This window comes from Mauremys mutica, chromosome 2 (assembly GCF_020497125.1).
Source record: "Mauremys mutica isolate MM-2020 ecotype Southern chromosome 2, ASM2049712v1, whole genome shotgun sequence".
Taxonomy (NCBI): Eukaryota; Metazoa; Chordata; order Testudines; family Geoemydidae; genus Mauremys; species Mauremys mutica.
The window spans coordinates 291,441,605-291,455,215 of NC_059073.1; the positions used below are offsets into that span (position 1 = coordinate 291,441,605).

General features: G+C 60.6%; 1 protein-coding gene across 1 annotated transcript in view; it reads left to right on the forward strand.

The window, feature by feature from the left end:
• The window catches only part of LOC123362500 (tumor necrosis factor receptor superfamily member 16-like), a 49,690-nt gene extending 46,960 nt beyond the window's left edge, over positions 1-2,730 (forward strand). Inside the window, exon 6 of the mRNA XM_045002851.1 lies at positions 1,179-2,730. Coding sequence (XP_044858786.1) covers positions 1,179-1,483 — 305 coding nt within the window. The 3' untranslated portion in view covers positions 1,484-2,730. The remainder of the gene's footprint in view (positions 1-1,178) is intronic.
• The last annotated feature ends 10,881 nt before the right edge of the window (positions 2,731-13,611 follow it).

The following is a 13,611-nucleotide window of genomic DNA, read 5'->3' on the forward strand; positions in this document are numbered from 1 at the left end:
CAGCCCTGAGCCCCGTCCTACACCCAAACTCCCTCCTAGAGCCCACACCCCGATCCCCCTCCTGCACCTCAACCCCCTGCCCCAGCCCAGAGCCCCATCCCACACCCAAACTCCCTCCTAGAGCCCACACCCCGATCCCCCTCCTGCACCCCAACTCCCTGCCCCAGCCCTGAGCCCCATCCCACACCCAAACTCCCTCCTATAGCCCAAACCCCGATCCCCTCCTGCACCCCAACTCCCTGCCCCAGCCTGGAGCCCTCTCTTGCACCCCAACCCCCACATCCCCACCCCAGATCCTGCACCCTCAGCTGTAGCCCTCACCCCCTCCCACACCCCAACCTCCTGCCCCAGCCCAGTGAAAGTGAATGAGGGTGTGGGAGAGCGAGCGACCGGGGGAGGGGGGGGAATGGGGTGAGTGGGGGTGGGTCTCAGGGAAGGGGCGGGGCAGGAGGCGGGGCAAGGATATTCGGGTTTGTGGCCATGTGTGCTTTCGAAAACCCAGCCACTCGTTTTGGTGCGTAAATGGAACCCGAGCCCGTCGGAGCAAAGGCACCTGAGCTCACAGGCAAAGGGATACAAAAAACCCCTCTAAAACAGTCCAGCTCGAAACGTTGAGCACGTTCCATTCGGTACCACGTGTATTACAGAGCTGAGGGGATCCGTTAAACAGCCCCCGGAAATGCTGCCCAGCAGCTTAGGCCAGGGAGTGGAGAACACCGTGTTACCCACCCCCCCCAAACTACAGGGCGAATATTTGCGACGCACACTTGAACTATGCCACCAACACACTGCCAACGGCCATTTTGTGCCCAGCTCCGGCCCAGCGCCAGAGCAGCAGGGCGAGTGCTAACGCTCCGGGAAAGGCGGCTTTAATGCCGAACGTGGGACAGGCTCTGTTTTGTGATTCAGCCAAGAGCCGTGGCCGCCTTTGGCATGCAGGGTGACTCAAGGGGAGGGGTACGCACTGAATCACCAGGACCGCTGCCTCTGGCACCGGGGGGTCCCGTAGCCAGGCTCAGCTTAGCCCATCAGCCCCAGCCCCCGGGGCATGTTGTGCCGTGAGCTGCCGGGGCGGTGACTGGCACAGGAGCGCGGTGGAGTGCTTGGGTAGGGATGCAGGGTAACCCCAGCCCGCTCGCGCGTCCCGGCTCTGACTCTCTCTGCCTGTCCCTTCGCAGCGCACAAGGCTGAGCCCCGGCTGTACAGCTCCCTGCCACCCCACAAGCAGGAGGAGGTGGAGCAGCTGCTGGAGAGCTCCAGCCACGGCAAGGACTGGCGCTGCCTGGCCAGCCAGCTGGGCTACGAGGAAGAAGCCATCGACACCTTCGGCCGGGGCGAAGCCCCCGCCCACACCCTCCTCTCCGACTGGGCTGCCAAAGAGGGGGCCACGCTGGAGGCCCTGTGCGCAGCCCTGGCCGGCATCGAGCGGCCAGACGTGGTGGAGAACTTGACCGGCCCAGCTGAGGCCAGCTCGGTGGTGTAATGGCACGGGCAAGCCAGCAGGGGGGCGCGCACCCCGCGAGACCCGGACTCGCTAGGAGTTTTAAATGGCAACAAAAAAAGAAAAGGGGGGAGGGGAACAAATTTTGTTAATTATAGGGGAACTTTAAAAAAAAAAAAAAGCAACGAAACAAACAAAAAAGCCACAGAGCAGCGGCCTTTGGCAGGACAAGGTGCAGCACCATGGTGTGACTGGCGCGGGAGCCCACCATCTCCTACCGGCAGCGACCGGGCCTGTGGGCGCCATGTGCCGTCCCTACCGGCGGCAACCGGGCCTGCGGGTGCCACACACTGTCCCTACTGGCGGCGACCAGGCCCGCGGGTGCCACACGCTGTCCCCAATTGACGGCCATCAGGCCTGCAGGCGCCACATGCCGTCCCTACCGGCGGTGACCGGGCCTGCGGGCGCCACGTGCCGTCCCTACTGGCGGCGACCGGGCCTGCAGGCGCCACGTGCCGTCCCTACCGGCGGCGACCGGGCCTGCGGGCGCCACGTGCCGTCCCTACTGGCGGCGACCGGGCCTGCAGGCGCCACACGCTGTCCCTACCGGCGGTGACCGGGCCTGCAGGCGCCACACGCTGTCCCTACCGGCGGTGACCAGGCCTGCGGGCGCCACGTGCCGTCCCTACCGGCGGCGACCGGGCCTGTGGGCACCACACGCTGTCCCTACTGGCGGCGACCGGGCCTGCGGGTGCGACGAGACCTGGGATTCTGGAGCCGAAGGCTCTGGGTCTCGCCCTGCTTGAGCCTGGGCTTGGGAGCGAGCCAGCCCCTGAGGTGAGCGGGTGGCAGGGAGAGCGGCTGGCATTGCTGGAGAGGGAGGAGCGTTTGGGGGGACGGGTTCTCTGCCCCTTTGACTCCGTCCCCGTGCCCACCCTGTCTGGGGATCCCGGCTGGCCGTGTTGTGTGGGTTCCTTCCGTCACGTGGCCATTGTAACCCATGGGGATTAACCAGGGGCTTTCCGCTTCCCTGTGCCCCCTCTGGAAGAGCCCTCAGCCCTACGGACCTGCCAGGGCCAAGCCATTCGCCCTCCCCAGGTGGACTCCGGCCCCCCGGCCAGGCCAGGGGGTGAAGGGACACATCACCGGGCACGGGCGTAGGGCTCTGCTGTCTAACCTATTCTAGCCCCCGCCCTCCTCTGTCACCCCTCCAGCCCAGGCCCTGCACCACCCCCAGTCAGCACCTCCCGCCACAACCAACTGCACCATTCCCAAACCGTGTCTGCCCCCACTACGCACAGAGAAACGCCTGTGCCAGGCAGGGACTGACCTGGGGCCCTTCTGGCTCCAAGGAACAGTCCCTGACTCAGCGTCTCCCGGACCGAACTGTGCTCTGGGGCTGCCCTGTGCTGCACTGCTTGGCACGCCACCCTGGGTCCCAGCCACCCCCTTGCGCCAACCACTGCAGCCTCAGCCCGGCCAGCTGGAGCAGCTGCAAGCGCCATGTGTGCACCGAGCTGGGCCGTTTCGGCGCAGCAGAAGGAAGGAGCTGATTGCCCCCTTGCCCATGGGCCAGCTGGTGCAGATCTACCATTGCTGACGGAGGCCTGTGATCAGCCCTGTTTCCACAAATGGCTCCCCTACAATAAGACCTACTCCCCTCTCCTGCAGTGGAGGCATGAAACTGACCCCCCCAGGTCTGCGGCGCTTGGAAAAGTGTTTCTGTCCCTCACGGTTGCCGCGTGAACCCAGCCGTGCTGAACTGCCGCGGGAGAGCAGCTGCGGCGCTGCGCCTCACCGGGGAATGGAACCCGCCTGCCAGAGCAACCACGGCCGCAAAAGCTCGCCAAGTTCCCTAATGGCTGGCCCGTCCCAGCCTCGGTTTCCTGGGCTCAGCCCGTGGCCAGAGGCTGGCTGAGTCGGTGAGAGCCTGGCTGCTGCTAGTGACTGTCAGAGCCTGCGTGGGCCAGACCGCTGTACCTCAAGCAGTAGCTGCCCCACGCTGGGGCCACAGATCCTCCTAGGTTCACTCCCTAGCAAGAGCCCTGCTACAATCCATGCTGGGCGTGCAATGGGCTCTTCCGGTTCGATTGCTCTGCTACCTACTTTGGAGACTCGGGGCAGGGAGGGTGCAGGCTCTCGGGGACCCCGTACCACACGTGCCGCTGCAGCAGGGCTGGGCTAATGGGACCTTTGGGCAGGGCTAAGTAGCACGTGAACGCACATCAGCTTTAACCTGTAATCGACGCGCTCGGCTTCTTTTTCTTCTTCGGTTTAGGACGGTTTTTGTTGTACTTGACGTCTCTGCCTGCTCTTGTGTTTGTACTGTTCGCCCGCTCGTTGTGTGGGACACGGCCGTGCCTGATGACATGGCTGTAATGCTCACTTGTTACAAAACAATTGCATTAAAAGTGCCATCAGTTGACCTGTGGCCTTTGGGAGCTGGGCTTTTGGGCAGGGCAGTGGGTGAGTAGGAGCAGACCAGTGGCCCAGCTAGGCCGGCAGCAGATGCTTCAGGAGAAGATGTATGAAGCCCTGGAGGAGGCAGTTATGGACTAACCTGTCCCCAGGGAACTTTTCCTCCTGACCCTGAATAGGTGCGGTTGTTTTAAGCCCTGAAGCCTGAACATGACAGCACCACCTGCCCCTGGCTTAGGCCAACCAGCGACAGGCTCCGCCCATGGAAACACTTTAGCACTATGGGCTGGTGCATGGCCTGGAGGTGCAGCTGAGCCGGTGACCCACATGGCCCTTGCTGAGGTGGTGTTGCTTGTACATATAGGCCCAGCATTTAGCTTTTGGCAAGGCTCCCCCCATACACACACCCCTTTCTAGGTGGCGCTGGCAGGGGGACTAGCTGCTCGGTTTTACTGGCATGGGCCTGGTGTTGCCGGAGCAGACTGGCCCCTGGCCTGGTTGTACTGGGCTCTAATGGTAACTGCTGCCCAGGTGCCAGCACCCTACGGCCCAGCAGCACCTCCCACAGGCAGCCTGAAAACGCTGCTTCCCCGGCCCCTGCAGCCGCCTCCATCCCAGCTGTGCCGCAGGAGCTGACCGGGGGGCCACCTGTGAGCGTGAACAGGGGCAGCAAGCCCTGGCTGCCTGTGCCCCATGGGCAGCTCCCCCCAACAAACAGCCCTGCCCCATGCCAACCGCCTGCCCGGTGCTGCTCTCTCCGGCGCAGCCGGCTGGGAACGGGCCGGGATGCTGCAGATTTGGGCCCCAAAGGCAGGAGCCTGGTGGGCCAGCCTCCGCCCCGCCACACCCTACAGGAGGCCTCGCACGCGAGCTCGCCCATCAGCCCTCAGCACGCTGCCGGCTCCCCCTGCCCGGGAGCTAGGCTGGAGATTTGCCTGTGAGGTCCCCTCGAGCTCTGGCATGCAAAAAACAATAACCACTAGGTGGGGCCATGGCAGGGACCTCCCCTGGGTGCAGGGCCGGTGTCAGGGGTCCCTCCCCAGGTCCAGGTGAGCATCAGGGGCCTCCCTTGGGTGCAGTTGGGGCCAGGGGCCCCTCCCCTGGGTGCGGGTTGCCATCCCTGCTAGGGGTGTCCCTGGGTGCAGGCAGGCATCTGAGCTGAGGGTGCTCCCAGGCCAGGTACCGCTCTGACTGATGCAGATGGGGGCCGTTGCCCAGGTCCCCATCCCTCTTTGCCCTTCATCCTGCCTGGCAAGGCTGCCAGCATTCCCGGGTCCAGCCGCTGCTGCACACTGGGCTGACAGAGCAGGGCCAGAGGCTGGGTGCGCCTGGGGGACAGGGTGCCACCCTCACAGTCACGGGGCCAAGGGCTGAGCTGGCCTAATCAGCGCCTCACTGCGTCCCCAGCTTCCACGGGGTAAGAGCTCAGCGGTGGCGAAAGTCCCCGGAGCCCCCTCATTTGAGTCCCTGGCTGGGAGGGTGCCACAGGGGCCCTAGGATCACCCCCGGTGCCCCAGACACCTTCAATCACTGGCTTCTGCTTCTTTAAATTGCCCCTGGAGTCTAGTTACATCCAATAGCACCTATTCCTAGAGGATAACAGCCTACTACTACTGCTGGCTGATGGAGTCAGTCCGTCAGCTCACTTGGTGCCATGGAGGTGAAGGGCCTGGATCCAAACCTTGGTGCTGACCCAAACACCAAAGGCAGTGGCGGGGCGGGGAATTGTTTAAGGGGTGCCCTGTCTAGGCTCCCCCTGGGGAGGCGTCCTCGCTCAAGCTGGCCTGCCCATCCTCACTCAGCAGCTGGCGGTAGCTCCGTCGGGGGTCTCGCGCCCCCTGGCTAGCAGGGGAAGAGCGTCGCTGAGGGATGTGGCAGCTCCAACGGACCATGCGGCTGCCCCAGTTCCTGTCCCCATGGCCCCGCGCCTCGGGGAAAGCTCTCAGGGCAAGTCCCACATGGGGCCGTGGAACGTGACGGCAGCAGGGGACGCTAATAGGTCTAAGTCCCGCAGCCCCAGAGGCTGGGCAATGCCTGCGTGCTGTGTCTCCTGTGCCCTGACCCCTGGGAACAACAGAGCCAGCGGAGAAGCCCCTGTGCCCACGAGGGGCTGTGCGTCGGGGGGGCTTGCGGAAAGCCCGGCTGTGGAGCTGCAGCAGTGGAGGCTGGCACAGGGGCAGGGCGTCCCCCACGGTCCCTTCCCCAAGACCGTTCACGGCTCCCCCCACAAAACACGCAGGGCTCGTGCCCTGCTGGCTGGAGCCTAGCGCAGCCCCTGCACGTGTTGGGTGTATTCCAATAGCACAGCGAGCCCGGCGGCACGAGGCGCTGTCCCGAACCTAGGCAGAGCCCAGCCCTGCCCGGAAGCGCTCCCCATCTAACTGGATAGACAGATTGATCATAGATCATTAGGGTTGGAAAGGACCTCAGGAGCTCATCTAGTCCAACCCCCTGCTCAGAGCAGGACCAATCCCCAAATGGCCCCCTCAAGGATTGAACTGACAACCCTGGGGTTAGCAGGCCAATGCTCAAACCACTGAGCGACCAAGGCTGGGGAGGGGAAATGGGCCAGAGATGGGGGCCTTGCCCGGGGGGTGCAGCAGGTCAGCCTACGGTGCTAGGCCAGGGGCTAGAAGCTGGTCTCCCAAGCCGCAGCGCATTGCTCTAACCACTGGGCCACCTGCCCCCTGGCCCGTCCCCCCTGCCTTTCTGCCGGGGCACAGGCCCTCGCTGGAGTGTGCAGGTGCCCAGCCCGCAGAGCCAGGCCTGGCCACCTTGCGTGCCACGCACGGGCCTGCGAGCGCTCGCTGCGGAAGTGCCTGCCGCCCAGGCCTGGCCGATCAAAGCAAAGATGCTGAGCAGCTGGTGCTAATGGAAGCCAGGCTGGGAAAGTGGCTCCCAGACTGAATGGCAATGGGTGGGGGAGGGGCAGGACTGGGCGAGTCTCTTCCCTTGAGAGTCAGCCAACAGGAACAGAGCTTTCCTGAGCCCCTGGAACGGCTTTACACACGCACCTAGCACTGCAATGCAGCCACCTCTGGGGTGGGACATGGCAGCTATTTAGCAGCTCCCTACAACACTGCACAGGGAGCACTCACTGGAGCGGCAATGCAGCCACCTCGGGTGGGGCAGGGGGGTCGCAGCAGTTGTTTAAGGCTCCAGGAGGTTATAGTGGAGGGGACAGCCAGTGGGCCCCATGGCGCCCGGGGTTACATTACACCTCTTGGCAGGATCATGTTGCTTGCAAAGGCAGCAGAGGCATCCGGCAACCGCCCACAGCTGAGAAGGTGCCCACGGGCCTGACGCTTAAGGCTGGGAACAGCTTGGTTCCACCAGCCCCGCTGAGAGGCCCGTTAAGTTGGCCGCAGGCTGGGGAGGTATCTGTGCTGCTGGGGTGTGATCCAAAGCCAATGGGAGTCTTCCCAGTGACTTCAAGGGGCTGGGCAGCGGCCCCCCCCCCCTTTGTCTACTGAACGGGGGTCTGGCGCTGACGCCTGCCCGATCAAACCCAGCCATGGCTGAACGCTCTGCCCTGCTCACAGGGCCAGGGGCTGGGTCCGCTCGGCTGACAGTCTGATGCCAAGGCTAGCAAGGGAGCTGGGTGCCCGGCTGGTGTGGCAGTGGGGGAGGCTTGCCCTGGGGCTGCGGCGTTAGCCAGCCAGTCCCCACGAAGGGCGGGCGTTGGCCTGCATGCTGCAGAGATAACTGAGCTGTACAGGGCCACGGCTGCTCTCCAGCGACCAGCAACAGCCTCATGGTGCAGCTGAAGCCCAGGAAGCCCTGAGGGGCTCCCCCCGGATCCTTGCCCCCCACCAGCCTCTTTGCTGATGGCCAAGGTGGCAGTGAGCCAAGAGAATCTCCCCTGGCACAGGCCCGGGCCCCCATCCTGGACGGGGCCGGGCACCCGCCGTGCTCATGGGCTGGCGGGAGTTGACGGCACCAGGCTTCTGAGAAGGAACGACTGAGCGTCTGTCCCAGGCCTGGACATCACAGAGCGAAGCCGCTCGGCATCAGTCCAGCCGACGCCAAGGCCCCAGGTCTGTTAGCTGGGGGCGTGCAGGCGCAGGGGTCGATTGCACCCAGCTGTGAGCAGGAAGGGGCCCCAGACCCGGGTTAGCTGCGGGACGCGACTGGTGGGTCAGCGATGCTCTTGGCAGCGGACGTGACGCTGTAGCGCGGCTGCAGTCTCCCGGGGAGCCCATCCAAATGGCGACCCCTCCTGGCCAGTCCCAGCCAGAGCCGACTGGCGCCTCCCAGAATCCAGTGCGCCACTGCCAGTGCTCTGCTCCCAGCTTGGGCAGACACCCGTTGGAGGTCACAATTGTCGTCAGAGCTGGGGGTACAGCTCAGGAGGTCTGGCTCTGGGGCCTGAGCGCAGGACACTAGGCCTGTGGGTCTCTGCCCCATCACCAGGTCCAGGATTTGAGAGGAGAACAATCGCCCCGAGTCGACTTGGCATCTGTTGCTATCTGGGCTCTTTGGAGCAAGCGCAGGACATGTGGGGGAGGAGATGGGGGAGGTTTCTCACGTGTTCTAGCAGGAGGCACTAGGTGGCGCTGTTACAGTGGCCCTCGCAGCGACAGCCGCGGAGGAAATGGCCTATTGGGAGTTTTGTGATGGGCGGTTTGGCAGAGAGCTGTTGCAAGCAGCAGGGACTTCGCTCTCTGCCTCCATCTCTGTAACGGGGGCAGAGCTGCTTCCCGGGAACCGGGCACTGGTATTTGGGCTGCGGTTCCTGAGTGAGGCGATTGCTTGTCTCGTTGGTGACCCCCACCTGTTCCAGGACTGGGCGCAGAGTGTAAACAGAGACGTTGCATGTGTAAACTAACGCTCCAGGCCGTGCCATCTGCTGTCATGCAGCCGCGGGGGCTGCAGACTGGTGCCCTGGGATGGTGCGGCTGCTGGCTGGTGGGGGGGAGTCACGCTCTGCCTGCAAAGTCTCACATTTCCGAGTTAATCTGATGGGCCCGCTCTGTCCGTCACTGAGGATTAAGGCTCCCATCTGCCGCGCAGGAATCCCTTTCAAGAGTCCAGGAATGCCGGGGTATTTTATGCTGGGGCTTGTTTCTGAATTACAGGAGAATTGCTTTAGGGGAGGGACCAGATTCCTGGGGTGGGGAGGGATGGGCTGGGAGGAGCAGGGGGGCTGGTGCTCCTGCCCCGAGGAGGAGGTGGGCTAGGTGGGGGGGGGTGCATGGCCCTGGTGGGGCTGGGAGGGGAACGCCCCTGAGGACAGAGGCTGGGGGAGGATGACCGGGCCTGAAGGGCACATCGCTGGGGGGAGGAAGTTGGTGGCTGGAGGGGGGCGAAGGAGACAGAGACAATATGTTTGGGTGGTGGGAAGCACTCCCCCCATAGCTTTCAAACCACAAAGTGCCTCCTAATCAGGCTTCCTGCCCCCTGCTACCCTGCATGTCCCTGACTCGGCTTCCCGGAAGGCAGACTGGGCCTGGCCCGCTCAGCACTGGGGCCAAGGTGGCCGCTTGCCACGGCCTCTCCCGCGCTCATGGCCCCGGCTTCTCTCGGGTGCGGAGCTGTTGCTGAGGGGGTGGCAGTAGAGAGGGACGGACGCCACTAGGAGGGGCTGGGCTGCTGCCCAGGGCCTGGTGGGGGGCTCTGTCCCACTGTTCACTTCCCTCTCGCTTGCTAGCAAGCAGCTGTGTATGTAGTGAGAAGCTGCGGGCTCGGCTGGGCCTCCCTGCGGTGCCGCCTCCACCCTGCTGGCTGCGGGGAGAGTCTAACCCCCCACCTCCTGATAATGAGCTGGAACCATCCCCCACCGTCAGCACAGCACAGGAGATCCAGGTGAGACGAGAGATGGGAACGGACCATGGTGCCTATTGCTGCCCGGCTCAGCCCAGACGCCGTTCCCATCAACTGGGCCATTTAGGGTGAAAGATGTCCTGATTTTATAGGGACAGTCCTGATTTTGGGGGTGTTTTTCTTATAAAGGCTCCTATTACCCCCCACCCCTGTCCCGATTTTTCACACTTGCTGTCTGGTCACCCTACGGCCGTTTGTGACAGGAGTTGGATGGGTCTGAGCCTGTCCCCGCTGCCCGAGGAGCCACGAACCAGCAGCCTCAACCCAGGCACACAGGAAGCAGCCCTCCCCCCGAGGCCGGGCCTGCACGGTGTGATAGCAAACCGCGCCCTGCGGCTGCACAGACTGTTTGTCCTGTGAGCGGACAGAGGCCGTGAGTGGCTCCGGCTGTCTGTCCAGCACACAGGAATTCAGAGGCAAAAACATGCCCAAGCGTTTGAGACCTCTCCAGCCGGGAGCATTCACAGGAGCCATCGACCAGAGTCCCCCTCAGCGGGGAAACTGCTTTAAATTCAGTGCTGGGGAAGGAATGCCCAGATAACTGGATTTACCACCCCTTCCCCCCCTCCCGTTATGAGACCTTGTGTCACTCAACTGGACACGCAACTGGATGGCCGCTGCGGTATGACTCAGCACTGCCCCCTCGTGGGCACAGCTTTGGCATTCACAGCTTTCTCATTCCATCCACCTTGTTTGATGCTTTAAACACCTGCTTGAATATCCCAGGCCCTGTCACCCTGATACTTGGGAGTTAAGTCACCGGTCACACTGTGCTGTCACTGAGGAGCTCAGGGGACAATGCTTCACCTTCTGGGCTGCTCATTTCATAGAATCGTAGAACTGGAAGGGACCTCGAGAGGTCATCTAGTCCAGTCCCCTGCACTCATGGCAGGACTAATTATCTCCACCATCCCTGACAGGTGTTTGTCCAACCTGCTCTTAAAAATCCCCAATGATGGAGATTCCACAACCTCCCTAGGCAATTTATTCCAGCGCTTAACCACCCTGACGGGAAGTTTTTCCTAACGTCCAACCTAAACCTCCCTTGCTGCAATTCAAGCCCATTGCTTCTTGTCCTGTCCTCAGAGGTTAAGAACAATAATTCTTCTCCTTCCTCCTTGTAACCATCTTTTAGGTACTTGAAAACTGCTATCATGTCCCCTCTCTGTCTTCTCTTCTCCAGACCAAACACACACAATTTTTTCAATCTTCCCTCATAGGTCATGTCTTCTAGACCTTTAGTCAATTTTGTTGCTCTTCTCTGGACTTTCTCCAATTTGTCCACATCTTTCCTGAAATGTGGCACCAGAACTGGACACAATACTCCAGCTGAGGCCTAATCAGTGCAGAGTAGAGCAGCAGAATGACTTCTCGTGTCTTGCTTACAACTCTCCTGCTAATACAGCCCAGAATGATGTTTGCTTTTTTTCTTTTTGGGCGCACTGTTGACTCAGATTTAGCTTATGGTCCGCTATGATCCCCAGATCCCTTTCCGCAGTTCTCCTTCCTAGGCAGCCATTTCCCATTTTGTATGTGTGCATTTGGTTGTTCCTTCTGAAGTGGAGCACTTTGCATTTATCCTTATTGAATTTCATCCTATTTACTTCAGACCAGTTCTCCAGTTTGTCCAGATCATTTTGAATTTTAATTCTATTCTCCAAAGCACTTGCAACCCCTCCCAGCTTGGTATCATCCACAAACTTTGTAAGTGTCCTCTCTGTGCCATTATCTAACTCACTGATGAAGATATTGAACAGAACCGGACCCAGAACGGATCCCTGTGGAACCCCACTCGCTATGCCCTTGCAGCAGGACTGTGAAGCACTGATAATTCCTCTCTGGGAATGGTTTTCCAACCAGTTTTGCACTCACCTTATAGTAGCTCCATCTTGGTTGCATTTCCCTAGTTTGTTTATGAGAAGGTCGTATGAGAGAATATCAAAAGCTTTAATAAAGTCATTTGCAAGGATTGTCGTCGTTCTCCACAGGGCCGTCCTAGCTATTCTGGGGCCCTCCGCTGCCCCCCCCCCCCGCCCTCCGCAGGGTGCGTATGTGGGCCCCAGGCCTATGCGGGAGGGAGCGGGGGGAGGGAACCACCTCCAAGCACTCACCAGCAGCTGGGGCCGGGCCGCTGCACTCCTGCCCCCGGTGAGTGCAGCCCCGGTGCTGCTGCACTCCTCAGGGGAGTGGGGGCGAGGCTGGGCAGGGGCGGAGGCCCTGGGGAAGAGCCGGAGCAGTGGCTGGAGCAGCTGCGGACTGTGCGTATGGGTAAGGATGACCCTGGTTCTCCACCATCCTGACCTTCCCCCAAGGTCGAGAGTCCAGCGACGCAATGGGACAGGCGGCAGTGCTGGGGGAACGGGTTAGAGATTAAAAGCTTCCATATGAAAAGAAAACGGAGGCTGTTTAATTTAGCGAGGGGGCAGGCAGAAGGTACTCAGAACAACAAATGGGACAGAGGAGACAGAGTACATGGAGGTTCCCAATCTCTTATAATACAAGACAGACCAAGGTCAGTGGAATTGAAAGGCAGGCAGCAAGTTTAAAACTGATCCAAGGAAATAATTTTTAACCCAACATACAATTAGCCTGTGGGACTCACTGCCACATGATACAGACTTCAAGGGTTTAACAGCATTCAAATTTTCACACAAAATCCATGACACACACCCAGAGGGGACAAAGACACCCAGGTCACCTGGTTGCTCTTTCCTTTGCTTCAGTTTCATTTTCCTGCTGGACGTTTCCACACTCAAGGAATCGGGTTCTAACATTTGATGCCAAGGGAGAGCTCTAATACTGAGCAAAGGGAGCAACATTTACCTCAAACCATTGCTGGACTGGATCCAATGTAAAGCATTTAAGGCTACTTAGGCCCCGATTCAGCAAAGCACGTGCTTCACCAGGTCAGGGCCTCAAGGTCTGAAAGTTGTTGTACGAAGCCAGATTCTCTTCTGATCCACAGAGGGGAATTCCTGCTCCAGTTGGAGGTGCCGAGGCTCTGCACTGTGACGAGGGGAGGGTTGAATGATCTCTGTTTGCCTTAAGCCAAAACACTGACTCACCGGCATGGAGCTGGCTACGCGGGATGGTTAACAGAGATTTCCCTTTATAGCTCAGCCCAACAGTCAGCTAATGTTGGCAGCAAAGGGGCTCCCGCCTCCGGGCGCAACACAAGCAAGTGAAGCTACGACGTCCTTTTGCTGATCCTGTTTGCAATTTACAGAAACTGTCTGGTGATGCCACTCAGCCAGAGCAAGGGATCTAGAAGACGGGATGGCCCTTGAACCAATGGGGCATTTGTTTCTCTCTTCCAATGACATGAAGCAACGGGACTTATCCCCTTCCTGCAAGATAATGAGTAAGACCCACTAACCTCTATGACAGCTGCTTGCTTGCATTGTCTAAGGGGAGGACTGGTCTATGACAGGGGAGACGGCATGGTCTGGTGGATCAGGCACTGAACTGGGAGTCCGGAGACCTGGCTTCGCTACTGCCCTGCTGTGTCCCTGAGTCACTTCCTCTCCCACTCTGTTTTGGGGCAGGGATTGTCTCAGTGTGTGTATACAGCCCCCAGCAAAATAGGGCCCTGATCACAGCCTTTGGATGCTACTGCAAATACAAATCAGCTGAGATCACAGTCGAGACCCAGGCAAATTTGGAGTTTGGAATGAGGACAGCAAGAATCTGCGGTTGGAGAGGGAAAGAGCCAGTCGTGTATTCAACCCAGCTCTCTGTAAACGCAGAATTCTTCCCTATGGGATGTTTTCTAGTGTCCAGCACTCCCGAGCGGTAGCCTTCTACTCCTCCCCACGGCTGGCGGGTCCAGCCTCATACAGCTCAGTGAGTAACTCGTTCTCCCTGCTGCAGAACCCAAATCATCCCGTTCCACCCACTTCTGCCTCCCCAAACAATTCCGGCTCCTTCCT